The following is a 26,854-nucleotide window of genomic DNA, read 5'->3' on the forward strand; positions in this document are numbered from 1 at the left end:
GTTATAGGAAATATCTACGTGAACGTGTATGTAACTTTTTTAGTGAACAGTTGCAGCAAAAAATGATGTCGGTTGTAGCAAAAATTAACACGGTTGTAACAAAAGTTAAACACCGGTTGTAGCAAAAATTCAACGAAACCGAGTTGCAACCAACCATGAATGCAACTTTTTAAATGGACAAAATGTAGCAAAAATGACAAACGTTTGAAGCTAAATTAAACATGGTTGCAGTAAATCGGATATAAAAAATGTTGCATGGCTGCCAACGAGGGGCGCAACCCGACCGGCCGAACGATTCGGCCGGCGCGCCGCGTGGAAGCATTTACCTTTGGCATTCCCACGGGCTTCAATTCTTTTGACAGATGCTCGGGCTTCAATTCTTTTGGCAGATGCTCTGTCAGCTGCACAGTCCTAGCAGCAGCAATTGAGCCAGTCCCTTTTGTCTCTAGTTCAGCAAAGTATTAGGGCATGTATAATGAACGCAATAGTAAGGTGATGCCCGTAACATATACTTCCTTTGTAAACTAATATGAGAGTGTTTAAATAACTAATATAGTGATCTAAACGTTTTTATATTAGTTTATGAAGGGATCCGCAAAAAAAAAAAGTTTATGAAGGGAGTATAATGCAAAGGGGTTAAAGGAAATGAAAATCACATTGCCTTACCACCGCCAGCGCCGATGGTGCACTAGTCAACTACGTAACCTACAATGCAACGGTAGAGCTTCTCGAGATGCTCAAATTGAACTAAGATGTGGCACTAAGGATGATTTCACATGCAACAGTCATACTGTAACAGCCCGGGACCGATGTTTCAGAAGATTCCCTCTTTATTCTGTTTTCGTCGTGTGTTTATTTTATCTGTGGCATCATCATCGCATCATGCGCATCATCTGCATTGCATCGGTATCCCGTTGCCGTCAGTTTTCAAAACTTGCATCCGTTATTAGTTGCCGGTTCTCGTCGTTACCCGTTCTCGGCCCGAACGCACTCGCACGCGCCCGCGGCATCGTCAAAGCATGTTTTAAAAGTGTGTATAAAATATTCTCTGATTGAGTTGAAACTTGGCGTGCGATCTTAATATATTATAGGTAGACCACCTGCCAAATTTCGTCGCAATCGGAGTCCGTCTGGTACCCGAACGGTCGACCGTAGCGGCATCATCTCCGGTCTATCGTCGGACGTTTGTCGGTGTTTTAAAAATACGTTGTCGGGTGCCCGTTCTCCCTCTCATCTCCGGCTACCCTACTCTACACGGCCACTTACCTGTCCCCGCGTGCGAAACCGTCTGATTCCGTTTGCGCGGTTGAAACCGGGGTGAAAAACTGCTAAACCTAGCCCCCCATTGTTATAAATAGGACCTCATGCCATTTTTTTAGCAGCCCATCTCTTCCCTCCTCGATTTCCGTGCAAACCCTAGTCTCCCACAGCCACCTCCCTCCTCTCTCCTTAGTCCAGCCGCCGCGGGCCCCGCGAGCGCAGATCCGACCCGCCGGGCCCGGATCACCCGAGCCGTCGCCGGCTCCCCGCAGAGCTCCTGCAGCCTCCAAGCCGCAGCCCCATGGCGCCCGATCCCGTCGCCTCCTCGTGCCGCCCTGCCCGCCGCCTCCAGCCAGCCTGTCGGCGACCGTCGGAGCATCCTCTGCTCGCAGCCGCCGCGTCGGCCGCAGCCCCGCCAGCGCACCGTCGCTTGCCCGGTTCCCCGCCTCCTGCAAGCTCGCGCCGCCCTTGCTGCCTCGCCCCGCCGACGGCCGGATCCGGCTGGATCCCGCCAGATCAGGAGGGTCCCAGCCGCCGCCCGCAGGTTTCCTCGCCCCGCCTCGTCTGCGTGGCGCAGCTAGTCGCCGCCATGGCTGCCCTCGTGCTCGTGCGGGAGAGCCAGGGAGCTGCCCGACCCCCGCTCTTGGGCCTCGCCAGCCGAGCCGGCCCAGCTATGCCCGACTGGCCCAGCCGATCGGCCTCCTACCTCGGCCCACCTCGAGCCGGGCCAAGGCCCGAAGGTGAGATTCCCCTGGCCCCCCTATGTTGTGTCCCGAGCATGATTTAACTATCCTGCGCCCATGTACTGTAGGCCCATCTGTTGTAGAATTCGGCCCGATAGTTTTTTTTAGATTTTTTGAATTAGTTAATTTCAGGAATATTTTAGATATTTCAAACGCGTGTAACTTTTTAACCGTGACTCGGATCGCAGCGAATTATATATGTACCTCATGTAGAATTTCGCGTAAATTATGAATTTGCAACTTGCATGCATGTTTGAAGTGATTTGACCCGCCAAATGCCTATATTTGCGTGCTGTCCCAATAGGGAATTATCCCGTATTTATTTTTCGTGCGTGTCCGAATTGCTCAAATCTCGTAGATAAAATGCTCATGTTTTTAGGAACCTCTTGCCATGTATTTTAGAGTGGTTGTTTGTATTTTTGCATGTAGGATTCCGTAGCTAGTTTATTTTATCGCGTTTAGGACATAATCTCGCATATACGTGTGGTGATATTATTGTTGTGTAACCCCACATGTTATATATGTTTTCAGGGTAGAAAAATCCATAGAATTTAACTGTGCATTTAGTTTTAGCTTTAGAGCAAGTTAGTTTGCGTGATATTTTGCCATGTTGCCCTTTTGTTTATTTTTGTGAGATTTAATCCGAGTGTGATATGAAGGAGTTGTCAACTAGAGAGTTGCTCTTGGATGTTTAGTCTAGCCCCTGGTAATTTTGGTTGCAATAGAAATCCATGTTTAGATGTGGTTTCCTTGTTCTCTACTTGCTAGAAAATAGTGTTGTTTTAGAGATGCTGAAATATTTCTAAGTCTGAAATCTGTTATATTTTGTTGCTGTCTTTGCATGAGTTTATCTGGTGATCTGTAGCTCTTTTGAGGTTGGTGCAATGGAGTTAGTTGTAGACTTTAGGATTCTCTAGCATGTTGTCAATTTTCATACCATTTGGAATCTTGTAGCTTATGGTTTTGCTACTGTCAATATGCCTTCAGATCGGAAACTGCACTTTCATAAACTGTGGTTTTCACTAAGTCTGAAACCGTGTGTGAGAAGCCATTTTGTAACTTCTTTTCCTAGTGATCCATGCTTCCATGCTAGATGTTATTAGTTGTATGTGGTAGTGCATCTTGCCCTCTATTGCCTCATGCCTTGGTTGAGTATTTTGGTTTTGTGTAGCTCGTAGTTGTGGGGTGTAGAAAATGTTATGTGGCTGATTTTGACAGATTTTAGTGATTTCTTGTTTACCTCGTAGTTGTTGAACCGTTGCTTTGTTTTGGTCGTGTCCTATGAAACTTGCTTAGAATCTCGTTTAGTTTCATATTATCTTGCTGGTTGTGTGTTTTCAAATGCTTGTGACTGTCGTTGCACACATTTTGCATTCATGTCATCATATCTTGCGATGCTTGTATCTTTTGATCCGTAGCTCCGTTGGAGATGTTCTCTATGTGTAAATTGCTTGTAACATCACGTGAACCTATTTATTTTACGGTTTAACAAATATTTAAAAGTGTTAGTCCAGATCTGGACAGAATTATAAATTAACATATGAGGTCATCTCAGAGATGCTATATGTCATTTCCGTCCTCATTTAAAATGCCTAGATAGGTAATTTAATTGTGCTTCACCTTTTTGCCATGTTTAACAACATTTAATATTGTCGCGTACCTAATCAAGATAGAACTAAATAATTCGTATGTGGAGTTTCGTCAATATGCAACTTGTTGCATATTGAACTTCCCTTAATGTGTAGTGTTTGATTGTTGTGATTTGCCATGCCATGTCTTGCATATATTCTCTGATCATGCATCATACCTGGATTGCATCTTGTCGTGCATATGCCATGGTGAATATCTGTGTTGATGTTTGTTTCCGGTTTCCTCCGTTTCGATAGAGTTCCGCAAGCGTGTCGGAATATGAGGACCCGTTCGACTACGTCGGTTTGTCTGCTTCACGGAGTCGTTCTTCTTCCAAGCAGGATCTCAGTCAATATGACAATTTCTCTAGATACCATTAATATTATTGTCATGCTAGTTTTACCGTTTCTATCGTTATGTCTCGTTGCCTACCACCTGTTAAATATCAACCTCCCAACATTTCCATGAAAACCTTCAACCTGTTCACAACCTAGCAAACCACTGATTGGCTATGTTACCGCTTGTTTAACCATGTGTTGTTGGAATTATGCCCTAGAGGCAATAATAAATATAGTTATTATTATAATTCCTGTATCAAGGTAATCGTTTATTATCCATGCTATAATTGTATTGAATGAAGACTCATCTACATGTGTGGATGCATAGACAAAACACTGTCCCTAGCAAGCCTCTAGTTGGCTAGCCAGTTGATCAAAGATAGTCAGTGTCTTCTGATTATGAACAAGGTGTTGTTGCTTGATAACTGGATCACGTCATTAGGAGAATCACGTGATGGACTAGACCCAAACTAATAGACGTAGCATGTTGATCGTATCATTTTGTTGCTACTGTTTTCTGCGTGTCAAGTATTTGTTCCTATGACCATGAGATCATATAACTCACTAACACTGGAGAAATACTTTGTGTGTATCAAACGTCGCAACGTAACTGGGTGACTATAAATATGCTCTACACGTATCTCCGAAGGTGTTCGTTGAGTTAGTATGGATCAAGACTGGGATTTGTCACTCCGTGTGACGGAGAGGTATCTCGGGGCCCACTCGGTAATACAACAACACACACAAGCCTTGCAAGCAATGTAACTTAGTGTAAGTTGCGGGATCTTGTATTACGGAACGAGTAAAGAGACTTGCCGGTAAACGAGATTGAAATAGGTATGCGGATACTGACGATCGAATCTCGGGCAAGTAACATACCGAAGGACAAAGGGAATGACATACGGGATTATATGAATCCTTGGCACTGAGGTTCAAACGATAAGATCTTCGTAGAATATGTAGGATCCAATACGGGCATCCAGGTCCCGCTATTGGATATTGACCGAGGAGTCTCTCGGGTCATGTCTACATAGTTCTCGAACCCGCAGGGTCTGCACACTTAAGGTTCGATGTTGTTTTATGCGTATTTGAGTTATATGGTTGGTTACCGAATGTTGTTCGGAGTCCCGGATGAGATCACGGACGTCACGAGGGTTTCCGGAATGGTCCGGAAACGAAGATTGATATATAGGATGACCTCATTTGATTACCGGAAGGTTTTCGGAGTTACCGGGAATGTACCGGGAATGACGAATGGGTTCCGGGAGTTCACCGGGGGGCAACCCACCCCGGGAAAGCCCATAGGCCTTGAGGGTGGCGCAGCAGCCCTTAGTGGGCTGGTGGGACAGCCCAAAAGGGCCCTATGCGCATTGGAAGAAAAATCAAAGAGAAAAGGAAAAAAAAGGAGGAGGTGGGAAAGGAAAGAAGGACTCCACCCACCAAACCAAGTAGGACTCGGTTTGGGGGGGAGTCCTTCCCCCCTTTAGCTCGACCGACCCTCCCCAAGGCAAGGTCCCCCCCTCTCCCACCTATATATACGGAGGTTTTAGGGCTGATTTGAGACGACTTTTCCACGGCAGCCCGACCACATACCTCCACGGTTTTTCCACTAGATCGCGTTTCTGCAGAGCTCGGACGGAGCCCTGCTGAGACGAGATCATCACCAACCTCCGGAGCGCCGTCACGCTGCCGGAGAACTATTCTACCTCTCCGTCTCTCTTGCTGGATCAAGAAGCCGAGATCATCGTCGAGCTGTACGTGTGCTGAACGCGGAGGTGCCGTCCGTTCGGCACTAGATCGCGGGACTGATCGCGGGATAGTTCGCGGGACGGATCGAGGGACGTGAGGACGTTCCCCTACATCAACCGCGTTCACTAACGCTTCTGCTGTACGGTCTACAAGGGTACGTCGATCACTCATCCCCTCTTGTAGATGGACATCACCATGATAGGTCTTCGTGCGCGTAGGAAAATTTTTGTTTCCCATGCGACGTTCCTCAACTGTGGCATCATGAGCTAGGTTCATGCGTAGATGTCTTCTCGAGTAGAACACAAAAGTTTTTGTGGGCGGTGATGTGCGTTTTGCTGCCCTCCTTAGTCTTTTCTTGATTCCACGGTATTGTTGGATTGAAGCGGCTTGGACCGACATTACTCGTACGCTTACGAGAGACTGGTTTCATCGCTCGAGTAACCCCGTTGCTCAAAGATGATTGACAAGTGTCGGTTTCTCCAACTTTAGTTGAATCGGATTTGACTGAGGAGGTCCTTGGATGAGGTTAAATAGCAACTCATATATCTCCGTTGTGGTGTTTGCGTAAGTAAGATGCGATCCTACTAGATACCCATGGTCACCGCGTAAAACATGCAACAACAAAATTAGAGGACGTCTAACTTGTTTTTGCAGGGTATGCTTGTGATGTGATATGACCAACGATGTGATGTGATATATTGGATGTATGAGATGATCATGTTGTAATAGAAAATATCGACTTGCACGTCGATGGTACGACAACCGGTAGGAGCCATAGGGTTGTCTTTATACTAATGTTTGTGCTTGCAGATGCGTTAACTATTTTGCTAGGATGTAGCTTTAGTAGTAATAGCATGAGTAGCATGACAACCCCGATGGCGACACGTTGATGGAGATCATGGTGTGACGCCGGTGACAAGAACATCATGCCGGTGCTTTGGTGATGGAGATCAAGAAGCACGTGATGATGGCCATATCATGTCACTTATGAATTGCATGTGATGTTAATCCTTTTATGCACCTTATTTTCCTTAGAACGACGGTAGCATTATGAGGTGATCTCTCACTAAAATTTCAAGACGAAATTGTGTTCTCCCCGACTATGCACCGTTGCTACAGTTCGTCGTTTCGAGACACCACGTGATGATCGGGTGTGATAGACTCAACTTCACATACAACGGATGCAAAACAGTTGCGCACACGAAACACTCGGGTTAAGCTTGACGAGCCTAGCATGTGCAGACATGGCCTCGGAACACATGAGACCGAAAGGTCGATCATGAATCATATAGATGATATGATTAGCATAGGGATGCTTACCACTGAAACTATACTCAACTCACGTGATGATCGGACTTGAGCTAGTGTAAGTGGATCATGAACCACTCAAATGACTAGAGAGATGTACTTTTTAAGTGGTAGTTTAGCGAATAATTTGATTAAGTTAAACTCTAATTATCTTGAACATAGTCTAAGTCCACTTTGAATATATTTGTGTTGTAGATCATGGCTCACGCGACAGTCACCCTGAATTTTAATACGTTCCTAGAGAAAGCTAAGTTGAAAGATGATGGAAGCAACTTTGTAGACTGGGCTCGTAATCTTAAGCTAATCTTACAAGCTGGGAAGAAGGATTATGTCCTTAATGCTGCGCTAGGAGATGAACCACCCGCTACGGCTGATCAGGATGTTAAGAACGCTTGGTTAGCACGTAAGGAGGACTACTCAGTAGTTCAATGTGCAGTCTTGTATGGTTTAGAACCGGGACTTCAACGTCGCTTTGAGCGTCATGGAGCATTTGAGATGTTCCAGGAGTTGAAGTTTATCTTTCAGAAGAACGCCCGGATCGAGAGGTATGAGACCTCCGATAAATTCTATGCTTGCAAGATGGAGGAGAACTCGTGTGTCAGTGAACATGTGCTCAAAATGTCTGGGTACTCAAACCGTCTAGCTGAGCTGGGAATTGAACTCCCGCAAGAGGCTATCACTGACAGAATCCTTCAATCACTGCCACCAAGCTATAAAGGCTTTGTGTTGAACTACAACATGCAAGGGATGAAGAAGTCTCCCGGCGAGTTGTTTGCGATGCTGAAAGTCGCAGAGTCTGAACTCCGTAAAGAGCATCAAGTGTTGATGGTGAATAAGACCACTAGTTTCAAGAGAAACGACAAAGGCAAGAAGGGTAATTCAAAGAAGAGCGGCAAGCCTGTTGCCAATCCGACGAAGAAACCCAAAGCTGGACCTAAGCCTGAAACAGAGTGTTACTATTGCAAGGGTATGGGTCACTGGAAGCGCAATTGCCCCAAGTATCTGGCAGATAAGAAGGCGGCCAAAGAAAAATCAGGTATATTTGATATAAATGTTATTGATGTGTACTTAACCGGCTCTCGTAGTAGTGCCTGTGTATTCGATACCGGTTCTGTTGCTTATATTTGCAACTCGAAACAGGAACTGCGGAATAGACGAAGACTGGCGAAAGATGAAGTGACGATGCGCGTAGGAAATGGTTCCAAGGTTGATGCAATCGCCGTCGGCACAGTTTCACTTCAGTTACCATCAGGATTAGTTATGAACTTGAATCATTGTTATTTAGTGCCTGCGTTGAGCATGAACATTATATCTGGATCTTGTTTATTGTGAGACGGTTACTCTTTGAAGTCAGAGAATAATGGTTGTTCTATTTCTATGAGTAACATCTTTTATGGTCATGCACCCAATGTGAGAGGATTGTTCATATTGAATCTTGATAGCGATACACACATACATAACATTGAGACCAAAAGAGTTAGAGTTAACAATGATAGCGCCATATTTTTGTGGCACTGCCGCTTAGGTCATATTGGTGTAAAGCGCATGAAGAAACTCCATGCCGATGGACTTTTGGAGTCACTTGACTTTGATTCACTTGACACGTGCGAACCATGCCTCATGGGCAAGATGACTAAAACTCCGTTCTCCGGAACAATGGAGTGTGCAAGTGACTTGTTGGAAATCATACATACCGATGTGTGTGGTCCGATGAGCATAGAGGCACGCGGTGGATATCGTTATTTTCTCACCTTCACTGACGATTTGAGTAGATATGGTTATGTCTACTTCATGAAGCACAAGTCTGAAACATTTGAAAAGTTCAAGCAATTTCAGAGTGAAGTTGAAAATCATCGTAACAAGAAGATCAAGTTCCTACGGTCTGATCGTGGGGGTGAATATCTGAGTTTCGAGTTTGGTGCTCACTTAAGACAATGTGGAATTGTTTCACAGTTGACACCGCCTGAAACACCACAGCGTAATGGTGTGTCCGAACGTCGTAATCGTACTTTATTAGAGATGGTGCGATCTATGATGTCTCTTACCGATTTGCCGTTATCGTTTTGGAGTTATGCATTAGAAACAGCTGCATTCACTTTCAATAGGGCACCATCAAAATCCGTTGAGACGACACCATACGAAATGTGGTATGGCAAAAGGCCAAAGTTGTTGTTTCTTAAAGTTTGGGGATGTGATGCTTATGTCAAAAAGCTTCAGCCTGAAAAGCTGGAACCCAAAGCGGAAAAGTGCATCTTCATAGGTTACCCAAAAGAGACAGTTGGGTACACCTTCTATCTCAAATCCGAGGGCAAAGTGTTTGTTGCTAAAAACGAAGCTTTTCTCGAGAAGGAGTTTCTCTCAAGAGAATTGAGTGGGAGTAAGATAGAACTTGACGAGGTTGTCGAACCTCTCATCCCTCTGGATGGTGGCGCAGGGCAAGGGGAAACCTCTGTCGTTGCGACGCCGGTTGAGGAGGAAGTTAATGATGATGATCATGAAACTCCGGTTCAAGTTTCTGTCGAACCACGCAGGTCGACGAGACCACGTGCTGCTCCAGAGTGGTACGGTAATCCCGTCTTATCAATCATGTTGTTGGACAACAATGAACCTGCTAATTATGAAGAAGCAATGGTGGGCCCAGATTCCAACAAATGGCTAGAAGCCATGAAGTCCGAGATAGGATCCATGTATGAGAACAAAGTGTGGGCTTTGGAGGTACTGCCTGAGGGCCGCAAGGCTATTCAGAACAAATAAATCTTTAAGAGGAAGACGGACGCTGACGGCAATGTGACCGTTATAAAGCTCGACTTGTGGCAAAGGGTTTTTCACAAGTTCAAGGAGTTGACTACGATGAGACATTCTCACCCGTAGCGATGCTTAAGTCCGTCAGAATTATGTTAGCAATAGCTGCATTTTTCGATTATGAAATCTGGCAGATGGATGTCAAAACGGCGTTCCTTAACGGTTTCCTTAAGAAAGAATTGTATATGATGCAACCCGAAGGTTTTGTCGATCCTAAGAATGCTAACAAGGTGTGCAAGCTCCAGCGATCCATTTATGGACTGGTGCAAGCATCTCGGAGTTGGAACAAACGCTTTGATGAGGTGATCAAAGCATTTGGGTTTATACAAGTGGTTGGAGAATCTTGTATTTACAAGAAAGTGAGTGGGAGCTCTGTGGCGTTTCTAATATTATATGTGGATGACATATTGCTGATTGGAAACAACGTAGAGTTTTTGGAGAGCATAAAGGATTACTTGAATAAGAGTTTCTCTATGAAGGACCTAGGAGAAGCTGCTTACATTCTAGGCATTAAGATCTATAGGGATAGATCAAAACGCCTGATAGGACTTTCACAAAGCACATACCTTGATAAAGTTTTGAAGAGGTTCAAAATGGAACAGTCCAAGAAAGGGTTCTTGCCGGTTTTACAAGGTACGAGATTGAGTAAGACTCAGTACCCAGCAACTGATGAAGATAGAGAGCATATGCGCTCCATCCCCTATGCTTCAGGCATAGGTTCTATCATGTATGCAATGTTGTGCACTAGACCGGACGTTAGCCTGGCCATAAGTATGGCAAGTAGGTTCCAGAGTAATCCAGGAGTGGATCACTGGACAACGGTCAAGAATATCCTGAGGTACCTGAAAAGGACTAAGGAGATGTTTCTCGCGTATGGAGGTGACGAAGAGCTCGTCGTAAAAGGTTACGTCGATGCAAGCTTTGACACAGATCCGAACGACTCTAAGTCGCAAACCGGATACGTATTTATTCTTAATGGGGTACGGTAAGCTGGTGCAGTTCCAAGCAAAGCGTCGTAGCAGATTCTACATGTGAAGCGGAGTACATGGCTGCCTCGGAGGCGGCTAAGGAGGGTGTCTGGATGAAGCAGTTCATGATGGATCTTGGAGTGGTGCCAAGCGCACTGAATCCAATAACCTTGTTATGTGACAACACGGGTGCCATTGCCTTAGCAAAGGAACCACGGTTTCACAAGAAGTCCAGACACATCAAACGACGCTTCAACCTCATCTGCGACTACGTCGAAGGAGAGGACGTAAATATATGCAAAGTGCACACGGATCTGAATGTAGCAGACCCGCTGACTAAACCTCTTCCACGGCCAAAGCATGATCAACACCAGAACTGTATGGTTGTTAGATTTATTACAATGTAATTCGCATGATGATGTGAGGGCTAAATTATTGACTCTAGTGCAAGTGGGAGACTGTTGGAATTCTGCCCTAGAGGCAATAATAAATATATTTACTATTATAATTCCTGTATCAAGATAATCGTTTATTATCCATGCTATAATTGTATTGAATGAAGACTCATTTACATGTGTGGATGCATAGACAAAACACTGTCCCTAGCAAGCCTCTAGTTGGCTAGCCAGTTGATCAAAGATAGTCAGTGTCTTCTGATTATGAACAAGGTGTTGTTGCTTGATAACTGGATCACGTCATTAGGAGAATCACATGATGGACTAGACCCAAACTAATAGACGTAACATGTTGATCGTGTCATTTTGTTGCTACTGTTTTCTGCGTGTCAAGTATTTGTTCCTATGACCATGAGATCATATAACTCACTAACACCGGAGGAATACTTTGTGTGTATCAAACGTCGCAACGTAACTGGATGACTATAAAGATGCTCTACAGGTATCTCCGAAGGTGTTCGTTGATTTAGTATGGATCAAGACTGCGATTTGTCACTCCGTGTGACGGAGAGGTATCTCGGGGCCCACTCGGTAATACAACATCACACACAAGCCTTACAACCAATGTAACTTAGTGTAAGTTGCGGGATCTTGTATTACGGAACGAGTAAAGAGACTTGCCGGTAAACGAGATTGAAATAGGTATGCGGATACTGACGATCGAATCTCGGACAAGTAATATACCGAAGGACAAAGGGAATGACATACGGGATTATATGAATCCTTGGCACTGAGGTTCAAACGATAAGATCTTCGTAGAATATGTAGGATCCAATATGGGCATCCAGGTCCCGCTATTGGATATTGACCGAGGAGTCTCTCGGGTCATGTCTACATAGTTCTCGAACCCGCAGGGTCTGCACACTTAAGGTTCGATGTTGTTTTATGCGTATTTGAGTTATATGGTTGGTTACCGAATGTTGTTCGGAGTCCCGGATGAGATCACGGACGTCACGAGGGTTTCCGGAATGGTCCGGAAACAAAGATTGACATATGGGATGACCTCATTTGATTACCGGAAGGTTTTCGGAGTTACCGGGAATGTACCAGGAATGACGAATGGGTTACGGGAGTTCACCGGGGGGGCAACCCACCCCGGGGAAGCCCATAGGCCTTGAGGGTGGCGCACCAGCCCTTAGTGGGCTGGTGGGACAGCCCAAAAGGGCCCTATGCGCATTGGAAGAAAAATCAAAGAGAAAAGGGAAAAAAAAGGAGGAGGTGAGAAAGGAAAGAAGGACTCCACCCACCAAACCAAGTAGGACTCGATTTGGGGGGAGTCCTTCCCCCTTTGGCTCGGCCGACCCCCTTGGGGCTCCTTGAGCCCCAAGGCAAGGTCCCCCCTCTCCCACCTATATATACGGAGGTTTTAGGGCTGATTTGAGACGACTTTTCCACGGCAGCCCGACCACATACCTCCACGGTTTTTCCTCTAGATCGCGTTTCTGCGGAGCTCGGGCGGAGCCCTGCTGAGACGAGATCATCACCAACCTCCGGAGCGCCGTCACGCTGCCGGAGAACTCTTCTACCTCTCCGTGTCTTTTGCTGGATCAAGAAGGCCGAGATCATCGCCGAGCTGTACGTGTGCTGAACGCAGAGGTGCCGTCCGTTCGGCACTAGATCGTGGGACTGATCGCGGGATAGTTCGCGGGGCGGATCGAGGGACGTGAGGACGTTCCACTACGTCAACCGCGTTCACTAACGCTTCTGCTGTACGGTCTACAAGGGTACGTAGATCACTCATCCCCTCTTGTATATGGACACCACCATGATAGGTCTTCGTGCGCGTAGGAAAATTTTTGTTTCCCATGCGACGTTCCCCAACATGTGTTAGCGTTGCTAGATGCAGATGCAGTTGCTTCCATGTGATAACATGGGTTCCTTGTTATATCATCCTATAATTGCTATTAATTTAATGCACCTATATACTTGGTAAAAGGTGGAAGCCTCGGCCTTTCTAGCCTGGTGTTTTGTTCCACCTTTGCCCCCTTAGTTTCGGCTACCAATGTTATCTTCCATAATTGAGCGCTCCTAACACGATCGGGGTTGTTATGGGGACCCGCTTGATAATTCGTTTTAAATTAAAGCTGGTCTGGCAAGGCCCAACATTGGTTTTACATTTGGCTAATAACCTAATAAAATTGCATAGGGACTTTCCGGACCCCGAGGATAACTAATCAACCCCCGGGCCAGTGCTCCGCATGAGTGTTGGTCCACCCACCTAGCAGTCGGTGGTGCCACCTCGGGGCAACTCGAGCGTTTGGCTAGCGTCCACTATGCATAGACGGTGTGTCCTGAGAACGAGATACGCGGCTCCTATCGGGTTCGTCGACACACCGGGTGGTCTTGCTGGATTAGTTTTACCTTTTATGAGATATATTATGCATCGGGATTCCGGTGATGCTTTGGGTAATCTCAGAGTTGAGGTTTTCCACTAAGAAGTCTGACGAGATCGCGAGCTTCGTGATCGAGGATTTCTATGCGGCTTGTGGTAATTTGTGATTGACTAGTTGGAGCACACCTGCAAGGTTAAATCTTTTCAAAAAGTCGTGCCCGCGGTTATGTGGCAACGTGGAAACTTTGTTTAACACTGGTTCTAGATAATTGAAGTTAACTTAATTAAAACTTGCCAACTGAGTGCGTAACCGTGACTGTCTCTTTCGCGAGTTCCTTCTCCGATCGAGGACACGGTGGGGTTATGTTTGACGTAGGTAGGTGTTCAGGATCATTCATTTGATCATCAGTAGTTCCGTCCATTTTGCGTAGATCATTCCTCTCTTATTCTTGTACTCGTAAGTTAGCCACCTCATATATGCTTAGTCGCTTGCTGCAGCTTCACCACTTAACCATACCTAACCTAATAAGCTTTGCTAGTCTTGATACCTTTGGAAATGAGATTGCTGAGTCCCGTGTGGCTCACAGATTACTACAACACCAGTTGTAGGTACAGGTAAAGATTACTTGACGCGAGCGCGTTGATTGTCCATTTGGAGTTGCTTCTTCTTCTTCATCTTCATCGATCTAGGTTGGGTTCCAGGCCGGCAGCCTGGGATAGCAAGGATCGACGTCGTTTTCTTTTCTCGTTTGTTTTCGTCCGTAGTCCCTGCTCTTTTTCGTGTTATTTATGTATTGTACTGATGTGACTCTGATGTAGCTTGTGGCGAGTGTAAGCCAATTCTATATATCTCATCTTTTCAGTACACGTACTTGTAACGATATCCATTCTTGCGAAACGACGAGATGCGCTTCTATCCCTGACGAGGCCCTCGTGACAAATTGAGGATAGGATCGCATCTTGGGCGTGACACATACCCATGATTTGTCAATGGATGACCCCTTTGACTTGACCCCTTCGACGTGAGGATTGGCTGCCTCGGCAGATCAAGCCATCTTACCTAGGCCTTGTGTCCCTCGAGCGCACCATCACCCGACAACGCGCCTGCCTTGCAAACCTCAAGGACGGTGACGCCAACACGTCGTTCTTCCATCGACAGTGCACTTACCGGCATAAAAAAAATAGGATTCATAGCCTCCGACTCGACGAGGTTGTGATCACCGAGCACCAGACATGGTAGTCGGGGCCTACGCGCACTTCGACACGCTCGGCTCCGACGCACCCCGTGATTGCGCCCTCGACCTCAACGAGCTCCTTTCTCCTTCCTGCCTAAAGGACCTGGATGCTCCCTTCAACGCCAAGGAAATTTGGCAGGCGATCAAAAGACTCCCCGCACGCAAGGCCCCTGGCCTCGATGGCTTCACCGTCGAGTTCCTACACGTGTGTTGGCCCATCCCCGGCAGGATTTCGTCGTCGTCTTCCGCCAGTTATACGAGCTGCGAGGGCATGGATTTGGCTGCCTTAACCATGCGCTACTCACCCTACTCCCCAAGCGCACGGACGCCCACGCCCTTGGCGACTTCAGGCCCATAAGCCTCATACACTTGGTGGCCAAGATACTCGCCAAGATCTTGTCGCTTCGTCTCGCCCCCAAGCTTAATCCCCTCGTCAGTGCGAGTCAAAATGCATTCATCCTAGGGCGAAGCCTCCACGACAACTCCATCCTCATGCGCCAGTTTGCTCGCCTTTTGCATCAGCTCGCCCGCACGTACTACTGAAGCTAGACCTAGCCCGCGCCTTTGACTCCATCAGGTGGCCTTTCCTGTTTGCTGCCCTCCGCCAATGCGGCTTTGGCACCAGGTTCCTTGATTGGTTGGCCATCCTATTCTCCTCCACTAGCACCAGGGTGCTCGTCAACGGAGAGCCAGGCCCAACGGTGTGGCACATGTGTGGGTTCCGCCAAGGTGACCCGCTGTCACCCCAGCTCTTCGTGCTCGCGGTCGACACGCTTGGCTGTCTGCTCCACCGCACCACTGAGATGGGCTTCCTGCAACAGCTTCACCCGCAACGCCAGATGTCATCGGTTTCCCTCGACGCGGACAACATGATCACCTTATGTCACCTCACTTTGAGTGACATCACTGCCGTCAACAGGATCTTGCGGCTGTTTGGGCGCGCCTCCGGCCTTCAAGTCAACTTCACAAAGAGCACGGCCACCCTGATCCGCAACGAGGAAGATACGGTCGCGCACGTTGTGGGGCTACTAGGTTGCCCCATCGTTGAGCTGCCCATTACTTACTTGGGTATTCCACTTACGCTACGACGGTCGTCTGCTGCCCAGCTGCAGCCCATGGTTGACAAGACCGTCAACATGCTCCCCTGCTGGAAAGCGCATCTCATGAACAGGGTCGGATGCCTCGCGTATGTGAAGCCCATCCTCAGCGCAATTTCGATTCACCAGCTTCTTGCACTCCCCCCCCCCCCCCCGAAGACCCTCAAGGCACTCGAGAAGATCCAACGCGGCTTCCTCTAGGCCGGGCGTGCGGAGACAAATAACAGGCACTGCCACGTCAACCGGCAACGAGTGGCCCATCCGATCTCTCTTGGCGATCTTGGCGTCCATGACCTTGCACGCTCCAGCCTCGCATTGCGCACTTGATGACTCTGGTTCAGCCGCACGGATACCACTAGAGCATGGGCAGGCCTAGACCTGTAATTCTCTGCCGAGGAGCACGCACTCTTCTCCGCCTCCATCACTATGCAGTTGGGCAACAGTAGGGATGCCCTTTTCTGAGAGGATCGATGGATTAGCGGACGCTCTATCCGTGAGATAGCCCCGCTCCTATACGCGTGCATCCCAAAGTGTCGGCGCAAGATCAGGATGGTCACAAAGAGGCTACATGCTAACCGTTGGGCGCATGACATCCAACGCACGGTAGGCCTCCACGAGACCGGGCAATATCTCCAGCTTTAGCACACGACCGACGGCACAACCCTCTCTCCGGAGCCGGATCGCCTCATTTGGAGATGGAGCGCTAATGGCGCCTACTCCACCAAATCTGCTTACAATGCCACCTTCGCCGGCTCCACTAATTGCCTCACTTGGAAGCTCACATGGAAGAACTGGGCACCTTCGTATGTCCGCTTCTTCCACTGGCTTGCCCACCACGATCGATGTTGGACCACAGACCGGCTTGCCCATCGAGGGCTGCAACACCCCGCGTGATGCCCCCTCTACGACCAAACCATGCACCTAAAACCATGCACCACCTCATCCTCGCCTGCCCGTTCGCCAGACAGATACGACATGTAGCGTTGCACTGGCTACGGATCCCTTGTGTTCCACTGGACAGCAAGCCCTCACTATTCGACTAGTGGCAATCTGCAAGGCAATCTGTCCCATTGCCCATCCACAAAGGCCTGGGCACCATGACCCTCCTCGTACCATGGATGTTGTGGAAACAGCGCAACGACTGCGTTTTCAATGCAGAACAACCATTGGTGGACACAATGCTCACGAAGATTAAAGACGAGGCCGCTCTTTGGGCAAGCGTCGGTGCTCTAGGGCTTAGAGCCATCATCCCCCAAACATGGGGTGTTCACTGAGTTTTCTGTTTTGGAACCTGTAATGGCTTCCTAGGAGGATTGTCACAACTCTTTCTCTCTTTTCAATGCAATGAAACGCAATACCTCTTGCATTTTCTCGAAAAGAAGTTCTGATTTGATACCATATTTATATCCTCAAGGTAAGTACTCCCTCTGTATCAAAATATAAGACTATGACAGTATCAAAGTATGTCTTACATTTTGATATGGAGGGAGTAGTAATCAGGGTAATCAACCCTGAATTTCCTGCTACACAGTAACCAGATTTTATATCTAAAATGCATCATTAGGAAACTCTGGCCCATTCACAAGCCATTAGCATATCTGCTGTTTGTTTGTGACATGTTCACTAAGAACAAAATTTAGAAGAAGCTGCTGAGATCGGATAACTGTGGATCTTCTGATCATAAATAATCACTGAATTCTTGCAGCTTGAAACAAAATCAAAACTAGATATCACATCAAATAAAAGCAGAGATGACCCTGAAATTGAAATGCTTTTATAACTACCATATTTCCTTTTGCATAATAATGTAAAAGAAAGGAAGTGTTCATTCAGTGATAACTTACGGATGGTAACACGCTACGCATAAATGAGACACAGAATTGCCTTTTCAAATACATCAACCATGTCATACTTTGCAGCCTGCAGAGGGAAAGGAAAAGAAAATCATGTGTCAATTCAAAGCAAATATACAGGACAGTGACTGAAAGTACAGTTAGGAGTTAGGACATTCAACTTATTTCACGGGCAACATATGGAATATAGTCAACTCTATGTTAATTTTGCTGCTTCTGCAGAAGAATGCATTTCTGGCAAGAGGCGACTGAAGTAAGTCTATCGTGCAAATAACAATCTTGTATAAATGCACAATAAACTTGAGTGGTTCTAAAGTACTTCTGCAGTACTGGATAGTGGATAAAGATTAATCCTTGGGCGTTCAGACTCATAACCATCACATGATAAAATTCAATTTTTTTTGGATCGTGCGACCTTATTCCTGTATCAAAATTGAAGGTCGCGCTGGTCAGTGGTCACTACCTGTTCCAAGCAAAATGCAATCTGAACAATAATTCAGTTTTGCGTATGTGTCATGATTATGTTGCAAGACACACTGCAAAACTTAGACCAAACAACAAGGAACTACTTCCTTCCGTTCCTAAATATAAGTCCATATTTCACTACGGACTACATACAGTGCAAAATAAATGAATCTACAATCTAAAGTATGTCTATATACATCCGTGTGTAGTCTTTAGTTGAATATCTAAAAATACTTATATTTAGGAACGGAGGGAGTATGAATTATGACACAAAGACAGTTGATTTCGGTTTTGATTTACGAGCCACCACTCACCAAAAAAGAAACCATACTGTTAAACAATCAACTGCATTACTACCGGAGCATTCAGGTTCAGAAACTATGAATTATGGTGATAAATTTATCCGTGCCACAATTCTCAGAACTAGTATATTGCAGTTGCTGGTTTCTTTAGGGCTTGTTTGGTTAATCCCTTCCACAAGGAGATTGGAGTGGATTAAGGTGAATTTTGACTTGTAGGGGATTTAATCCCTTTCAATCCCCTCCAAACCCCTTTAAATTTCGAGAAACCAAACAAGGCCTTAATGGGAAACATCAGGTCTAATAGTACACTGCAGGTTCCAGCACTGGCCATTGACCGACCTCTTGCAACGCGAGGAGCGCGTGAGGAGTCCATGGCATCGGCTTCCCGTCCTTCGCGTAGTTGGTGGCGATGTCCCTAACCTGCAAATTTACCATCAGCACAAGACGAGCAAGCTTCCATCACACACAGTCTCCGATTCCAACCCGCACTCACCAGGCGGACGAAGGGCGCAAAGGGGATGAGCAGATCGGTGGACTTCCGGCACTTCCTGATCTCCCGCAGCGCCACCGTACCCGGCCGGAACCGGTACGCCCGCTTCTTCTTTTTCTCCGGCTGCGACTGCGGCTCCGGCGTTATCTCCTGCAGCGGCGGCGGCGACCTTGGGGGAGGGGAGCGCTCGAAGATGAGCCGCCTCTTCGTCGCCCCCACCGTGTGCTTCGTGCGATCCATAGCCGGTGGGGAAAGCAGGCAGAGCGAGTATGAGTACTTCTATACTACCAGGAAAATTGCCCGTGCAACGCACACCTAAAATGTTGATCAAATGATACTACATCAATATAGAAAAATGATCCCAGGTATATATGGATTAAATAGATACACAATATTTATGATGTTGCTCAAGTTATATTTTCAAAAGTGAGATGTCATTGTAGGCATGCTGTTGAATTCTGCTCGGTTGCTTTTCTTGGTGTATTCTCCTTAGCTAGAACAACCATCTTCTTGATGCAGAGTGACCCTACATTGGTGGTTTACATAAAAATTGGATGGAAGGCTAGAAGAATTCAAACCAACGGGTTGACAAGAATAAACTTCTGAATATAAAACAGTGATCCAGGACATATTCTTGGGTCATATAAATTTGGAGAGTACGGGAACAAATTTTGAAGCAGTACATCATCATTGATAAAACACCATGAACAAAATCAAGATGATACGGAAAACCTCCTGACCGTGCGAACTGGGGCATCGGGCCAAGGCTAAAGGTGTTGGGAGCGGCGTCCCTAAGCACCAACAATCCCTTCCTTGTCCTGTGACAGTGCACAAAATAGCGATTTAGTTAAATTTCACTACTTGAGGTAGTCTAGCCTGCCAACTTAACCAATGCAGTAGTTGTCTTTACAATGCCAAGTGAAGAAAAGGAAGTTTGCAATACAGGATTATTTTCTCGATTCCGGTCACAACAATAATAGACATGACAAGAATATATTCACTACAAAAGAATTATATTCTGGTCATAAGAATTATTTTATGGATGTGTGATTTGAAACAGAAGATAGGTACCTTCACTACAACAACTACAACAGTGAAAAGCATAATGGACGGATGTGTGATTTGAAACAGATCATAGGAACCTTCACTACAAGAATGAAATGCATAAAGGGCGTGAACTCATCATTTTATTGGGGAACAAAATAGGCATTCTTGCATATATTCGACTCTATCACAGGGAACCTTCACTACAAGAATGAAATGCATAAAGGGTGTAAACTCATCATTTTATTGGGGAACAAAATAAAGGCATTCTTGCATATATTCGACTCTATCACAGGGAGTAGCACACGCACAAGATATCAAGTGAGATATCCATGTGTCACAATAAAGCATGGACTATATTCCTTTTTGTAATTTGTTACTGAATCAGATACCCACTATACAACACAATGATAGAATTTGTATACAACTCATCTACTACATGAGTCTTCTGAAGTTCAAAAGGAGGAACTACGTTAATTGTTCTAATTTTGCTGACCAAAAGGGATTTGTTTAATTTTATTTGACACAGAAGAAAGGGGTGAACCCTTGGATACAACTTTAGGGGCATCCCCACAAAACAAAACCTACAGAGATTGATAAAACGTCCCAGCATGCTCGTCATAATCTGAAGAAATATATAAAGACTTGTTTTATCTAATTCAATCATAAAAAACACATAGGTTCAGGAATAGGCACTTGTATGGAGCTCCATAAGTGACAAAGGCGATGTCGGCTACAGTTTTTCTTACGGCATGTGCATCCCAACAGAGAAACTTCAGGAACTAATTATCTCACTCCTTGTTCAGGATATGTAATGAACATATTATTATACAAATGAATTGCCAACATAGTCAACAAAACAGACAATCAAATTGTAAATGTCGTCTCACATGCTAATAATTCTACACACATGGAAAAGATATCATAACCTTATTAAGTGATCCTAATTCTAAGCGGAGTTGCCTAGAAAAAATAGCAGTGCATGATCAAGGTGGACAACAAATAACAGTAATATAATACTCCTTCAAGGTACATAAAAAAACAAATCCTAGTGGGTACAAGTATTTTGAATAATGAAAAAAATAAGATCTAACCATTTACGTACAATGCACGTTTCTAAAACTCAAAGTATATATGAATATATCTAAATAAAAGTTTGGGTAAGGTCATAATTTTCCATACTTCACAAACATTTCATCATGTAAATCATTGGTGACCGTCCCCTTTGTGCCGCAATTTTTAATTTTTTGGGACCTTCCTATCTCCACTTACATCATCGACAACATACAGTAAAATTTAATCGAAATTCAATAGGCTTCTATCAGATGACATGAGTGAAGATCAATGCAGGTTTATGGCATTGAGCATCATCTACTAACCCTTCGAAATGGTGGTTATTCATTTGGACCAATTACATCTCAAGCTGCAAGGGAAACAATATCTCCATGGCCTTGGAGCCCACCATCTCGCCATGTTCCTGCATATGAAGTATTAACATGTAATGGCTGAAACTTTACTTTAAAATGCAATGCTCAAATGTAACAAGAACTCATTTCCTTCTTTTCAAAGAACATGCACGAGAATTGCGTGTATAAATATATTAAGAAGGGAATAGTACATCCCCCTAATGAAGGCCAACAAGAGCAACGACGCCACAAAACAACGGTGAAATGAAGGAAGACATGGCCTGAAAATAAACATTGTTGTCTCTTCAGGAATGGTGCACAGAAATTGCTGGGTATCCTGATTGCCATTGGGGAAGCTGTGGCATATGTTGTGTCTGGAATGTATGGCAGTGCGAGTCAACTTGGAACTGGAAATGCTATTCTCATTATACTTCAGCTTTTCTTTGGTGGCATCATTGTCATCTGTCTAGATGAACTTCTCCAGGAAGGATATGGTTTGGGTTCTGGCATTTCTCTCTTCATTGCTACCAATATCTGGTAAGCATATTGTGCTTAGTTTTTGTTGCTTGTTGATGTGCTGCTACTCTGTTGCTAGTTGGCTTATGGTAAATTTGATCTTATGTAGTGAGAACATCATCTGGAAGGCATTTAGCCCCACCACCATCAACAGTGGACACGGTGCTGAGTTTGAAGGGGCTATCATTGCATTGTTCCATCTGTTGATTACTCGATCATACAAAATCCATGCCCTACGAGAGGCTTTATACCGTCAGAATCTGCCAAATGTGACCAATTTACTTGCTACTGTGTTGGTCTTTCTGATAGTTATCTATTTCTCGGTATATGGAAAGAATCTGAATATTCTGGCCATTCTATCCCTATTGGTGGTCTTGCTTATTATGTAACTGCTGATGTTTCTTTGCTGAATCCTATCCTGGTTCAGTGCAAGACCTCAGGCAAGCCTTTCTATGCCATTGTTCATCGAGGAACCGATTGTTTGGTGGTAGACATTGAGCCTGTATACCCCCACAGAATTTCCTGCCACTGCTGTTGGGGCCTTGCAGTCCTACAAGCTTGTTGCCAAGGCAATCTCCAAGATCCAGGCACTGCCAGGTGGAAGCATGGAGCTGCTATGCAACACTGTGGTCAAGGAAGTCTTTGAACTTACAGGGTATGATAGGGTTATGGCTTATAAGTTCCATGAAGATAACCATGGCGAGGTCTTTGCCGAGATCACAAAGCCTAGCCTTGAGCCTTATCTCGGCATGCACTATCCAGCCACTGATATACCTCAAGCAGCTAGGTTTCTGTTCATGAAGAACAAAGTGCGGATGATTTGCGATGTCCGCGCAAGAACCCTAAAGGTCATCGAAGATGAGGCACTCCCCTTTGATATTAGCTTGTGTGGTTCATCACTCAGGGCAGCACACAGCTATCACCTTCAGTATATGGAGAACATGAACTCGATTGCATCCCTTGTCATGGCTGTTGTGGTTAATGAGAGTGAAGAGGATGACGAGACCGAGTCCGAACAACCAGCACAGCAGCAGAAGAAGAAGATACTATGGGGCCTTGTTGTTTTCCACTCAGCCTGGATGTACCGAACGGGCTTTCTGGCCCGCTCGTGGCCCGCTCGGTCCAGGCCCGATAGCAAAACAGGCCGGCCCTGGCCCAGTAATCCAGACCGAAAAAAGTTCGGTCCGGTCCAGTCTTTAACCGGGCCAAACGAGCGGACCGAGTCCAACAAGAGCAGTTTTCCTTTTATTCAGATGCATTCCACCTCCACACGATCCTATTGATTTGAAAGGTAACCTCTAAACCGTCGTTGTTTCATCTTCCCGTAGTAGAGTACCTCCTCCTTGTCTGGTTGTCGTTGACCATGTCAGTTTACAGCTGCTGTCGAAGTTTCAAAAAATACAGTTTCGTCGGTCCTAGCAGGAAACTGTTAGAATTCAGTTTCGTCAAACAATACATCTTTCTTCCGTTTCTCGCCGAGCACCTGCTGCACCTGCACGCCGGGGTCGCAGCAAGGCCAGCACACCGTTAATCACGCCTTCCCTGGTTCCTCTCCGAGCTCCACGACCACGAGGAGGAAGAGGTAACCTCGCGGGCTCGCCGCCTTCCCTCCCTCCCTGGTTGACTGGTTCAGACTTCGGAGTAGGTGTTGTATTTTCTTTCAGTCTAGTCTCTAGTGTCACTGCTACTGGTGGCTGGTGGTGGTGGATCCGTGATTCCGTGGTGCTCCCGATCCGTGGTGGGCTGGTGCGAGCAAGCTCCTGGAGATTGTGCTTCTGTTTCTGGGTTAACAAGTCTTGGTGCCTTAGTGGGAGTTGTGGGTGTCTTTGTTTCTACAGTACTGTTATGCAGTGTTACCAGCTTGTTCTGAAACTTATGTTGTTGTGCAGAATGTTTGGTGAACTATGAATAAGTGAACCCTGAATTCCGTCTATAGTTCTTGCTGCTGTAATTCTGCTGCTGTTGCTACTGAAATTCTGCTGCTGCTACTATAATATATGCCGACGAGGATCAGGACATCTGGACATGCATCAAGTTTTTTTTTGCTGCTGTAATTCTATTGTTGTTGGTACTGAAAGTCTGCTGCTGTTGCTGTAATAGGAGTAAACGGCATCTGGACCTTGTTCTGGAATCGGTCCAGTCGGTCCAGAAAAGCTTGACCGAGCCACCTCTAAAACGGTCCGGTCCTTGGAAAGCAGCCCGCTGGAGAGCTCAGTCCGGTCCGGACCGCCGGCGGCCGGTCCAAACGCCGGACCGGACCGGGACGGACCGTGTCCAGGCTGATTTGCCACCATGAGAGCCCCAAATATGTCCCTTTTCCGTTGCGGTATGCTTGTGAATTGTTAGCACAGGTGTTTGTTGTCCATGTGAACAAGGAGTTTGAAGTACAGAAACAATTACGTGAAAAAAGCATATTGAGGATGCAAACAATTTTCTGTGACATGTTGTTCAAGGAAGCCTCCCCCCTGACTATTGTATTAGGGACACCTAATATCATGGACCTAATCAAATGTGATGGTGCTGCTCTTTTGTATGGGGACAAAGTATGGCGTCTGGGTAATGCTCCAACCGAGTCTCAGATATGTCATATTGCCTTGTGCCTGTCAGAAGTTCACATGGACTCCACTGGCCTGAGTACTGAGAGCCTCCATGATGCTGGCTACCCAGGAGCCTCTGCTCTTGGTGATATGGTTTGTGGAATAGCAGTGGCTAAGATCAATTCCAATGATATTCTTTTTTGGTTCAGGTCACAAACAGCTGAAGAAATCAGATGGGGAGGTGCAAAGAATGATCCATCGGACCAGGATGACAACAGAAGGATGCACCCTAGGTTGTCTTTCAAGGCATTCCTGATGAATTTCAGTAAACGCGCAAAGGACTCGTGATGGCTTATATGCTGATTGGAGTTTATTTGCTAGGGTAAAAGATGAATATTCCGTGGGTGCATTTCATGTACAATTTTATAATGCAAGTAGTTTGAAAGTTCCATCATATTCTAAACATAGATAAATGATAGGTGTTACCTTTGTGATGGCCATGATGCACTTCACTTCTTCCTTCACCTCTTCTGTACAACTATATGCACCTTGGACATTCTGCTGCTCAACATACCAAATGATTAGATCCCCTTGCTTCATGCCAGCCAGGCTATCTCCTGCTTCACCAGAGTGAAGTAACATAAAAAAATGTCAGTTTCAATTCCTGGGCTAGCTGGGAGTGTGAAAGGTTGTTGTTGTTAAAAATGTCTTAAACATAACAAGATAAATTGGAAGTGGGAGGCAAGTGCAAAAAATCAAAGCACATAACTGAACTTTTTTGCAGGGAAATTCAAAAAATGATTGTATTTCCAAATTTTGTATCGTAATTTCGATAAATGAATCTGTTTTCGATAAATAATTGTACCCAGCATTGAGGTTGGAAAGCACCCCAACACCATCATTGAATAATCCCCAAGCCATGGCCATAATAGAGGACTGTTGAAATCATATAAAGGAATTAAGCTTAGTTCAAAGAGTACGGTATTGAAAACAGGTAATCATCTAGAATGGGGAGAGACGTGGCCTGAAGATGTAGTTACCTTGTTTATTGGCTGATTTGATGCCATGTTGGTGTAGAGATGCTTCTTGTTCAAAGTGTTTGGTCAGTAAGTGACCAGATACCTGGGCGCTCCACTCCTGTGGGCAAACAAAGGCAATGATGATCTACGCGTTGTTAATCTCACATGCCTTCTGCTGTACTTCTGCAATTATGTTGTTATGAAGGCCTATTCCTTCCTTTAAGGTTAGAATCTAGGAGTGGGTTGAAGCCATCCAGGTCATAGCTATCCAAACTCCAAAGTGAGACCAGAGGGATGCCCATGCCACACTACAATAACCAACTAACTACAATTGTTGGTAGAAACAGGCAGATCTAGCAGCAGCAGCAGCAGAAGAAGAAGAAGAAGAAGAAGAAGAAGAAGAAGAAGAGAAGAAGACATACCTCACTCCAGTCTCCTCGGCGCTGGCAACGAGACAACCTCGGCTTCTCCTCTGAGCGGCTGCGCCACGTTTGGTGGCCCAAAGGAGCGCCGCCAGCAGGGTCAAGCTCTAGCCAACAACTGGATGACGATGTGAAAGGTATTGTACTAAGGGGGGAGGGGGGCCGCGGCGAGCGGGGGAGGAGGAGGCGCGGCGAGCGGCGGGAGGAGGCGCGTCGAGCCTGGGAAGGAAGAGCCGCGGCGAGACAGGGGCAGCGCGCAGAGCGAGGGCAAAACTGTCGTGCATGCGGGCGGGCAGTTGGCGAGGTGGACGGGGGATTAGTGCTAACGAAGCTTCACTTTTCGTTAACGACGATTTTAAACCATTGATGATGCAATTAAACGGCTGAGATTGTGAGTTGGATCTGCCCTCTCGTGCTTTTTTAGTGCTAGTAGATACTACTCCCTCTCTGTACCACGAGAGGAAAAGCGCAGTGCTCAGCGCACACGTGCCTCAAAACTTTCGGCCAGCCACGCGCAGGCTCCATCTTAGATCTTCGGGCAGCAAAAAAATTCGATTCAAAAAATTTCATCCACAATGTAGTAATTTTTGTTCACGATTGCAATAAAATATAGTTATATCAAAACAAAATATTGATATGGTAAAAAAACGAAACTGATGATGTGTGGAAGCAAAACAAAATAAGGGTTGTAGCAAAACAATCCGGTAAACTCGGATTGCAACTCTGACGAATGTGTATGTAACTTTTTTAACGCACGGTTGCAGGAAAAAATGATACCGGTTGTAGCAAAAAAACGGTTGTAGCAAAAAATCCGACGAACTGAGGTTGCAACCAGACGTATATGCAGCTTTTTTAGTAGATAAATGTAGCAAATTTGAACACCG

The 26,854-nt window shown here is 45.8% G+C and overlaps 1 protein-coding gene and 1 pseudogene across 4 annotated transcripts; one reads left to right on the top strand and one right to left on the bottom strand.

Moving 5' to 3' along the window:
* Positions 1–84: 84 nt before the first annotated feature.
* LOC123444237 (histone H3-1-like) lies at positions 85–19,333 on the bottom strand. 4 transcript variants are annotated; one of them, XM_045120925.1, is made up of 4 exons: positions 19,030–19,333; positions 18,876–18,956; positions 17,761–17,836; positions 85–436 (listed from the first exon to the last, which is right to left on the bottom strand). In XM_045120925.1, the coding sequence occupies exons 1-3, from the start codon at positions 19,264–19,266 to the stop codon at positions 17,774–17,776; spliced, it is 381 nt and encodes a 126-aa protein (XP_044976860.1). In that variant the 5' UTR covers positions 19,267–19,333; the 3' UTR covers positions 85–436; positions 17,761–17,773. The 4 variants fall into 4 exon arrangements, with proteins under 4 accessions (XP_044976860.1, XP_044976853.1, XP_044976846.1 ...); XM_045120918.1 differs by having other exon boundaries at positions 85–445; XM_045120911.1 differs by lacking the exon at positions 85–436 and adding an exon at positions 17,572–17,673 and having other exon boundaries at positions 19,030–19,332.
* A 2,887-nt stretch (positions 19,334–22,220) lies between these two features.
* On the top strand, positions 22,221–24,877 carry LOC123400369 (annotated as a pseudogene).
* Positions 24,878–26,854: the final 1,977 nt, after the last annotated feature.

This window comes from Hordeum vulgare, chromosome 1H, assembly GCF_904849725.1.
Source record: "Hordeum vulgare subsp. vulgare chromosome 1H, MorexV3_pseudomolecules_assembly, whole genome shotgun sequence".
Lineage (NCBI taxonomy): Eukaryota > Viridiplantae > Streptophyta > Magnoliopsida > Poales > Poaceae > Hordeum > Hordeum vulgare.

Coding starts and splice junctions, on each gene's coding strand:
- LOC123444237 (XM_045120925.1), bottom strand. CDS start 19,266: ATGGATCGCACGAAGCACACGGTGGGGGCGACGAAGAGGCGGCTCATC. Junction 18,957..19,029: donor TTGCGCCCTTCGTCCGCCTG/GTGAGTGCGGGT, acceptor GTAAATTTGCAG/GTTAGGGACATCGCCACCAA. Junction 17,837..18,875: donor CGCTCCTCGCGTTGCAAGAG/GTCGGTCAATGG, acceptor TTCCCTCTGCAG/GCTGCAAAGTATGACATGGT.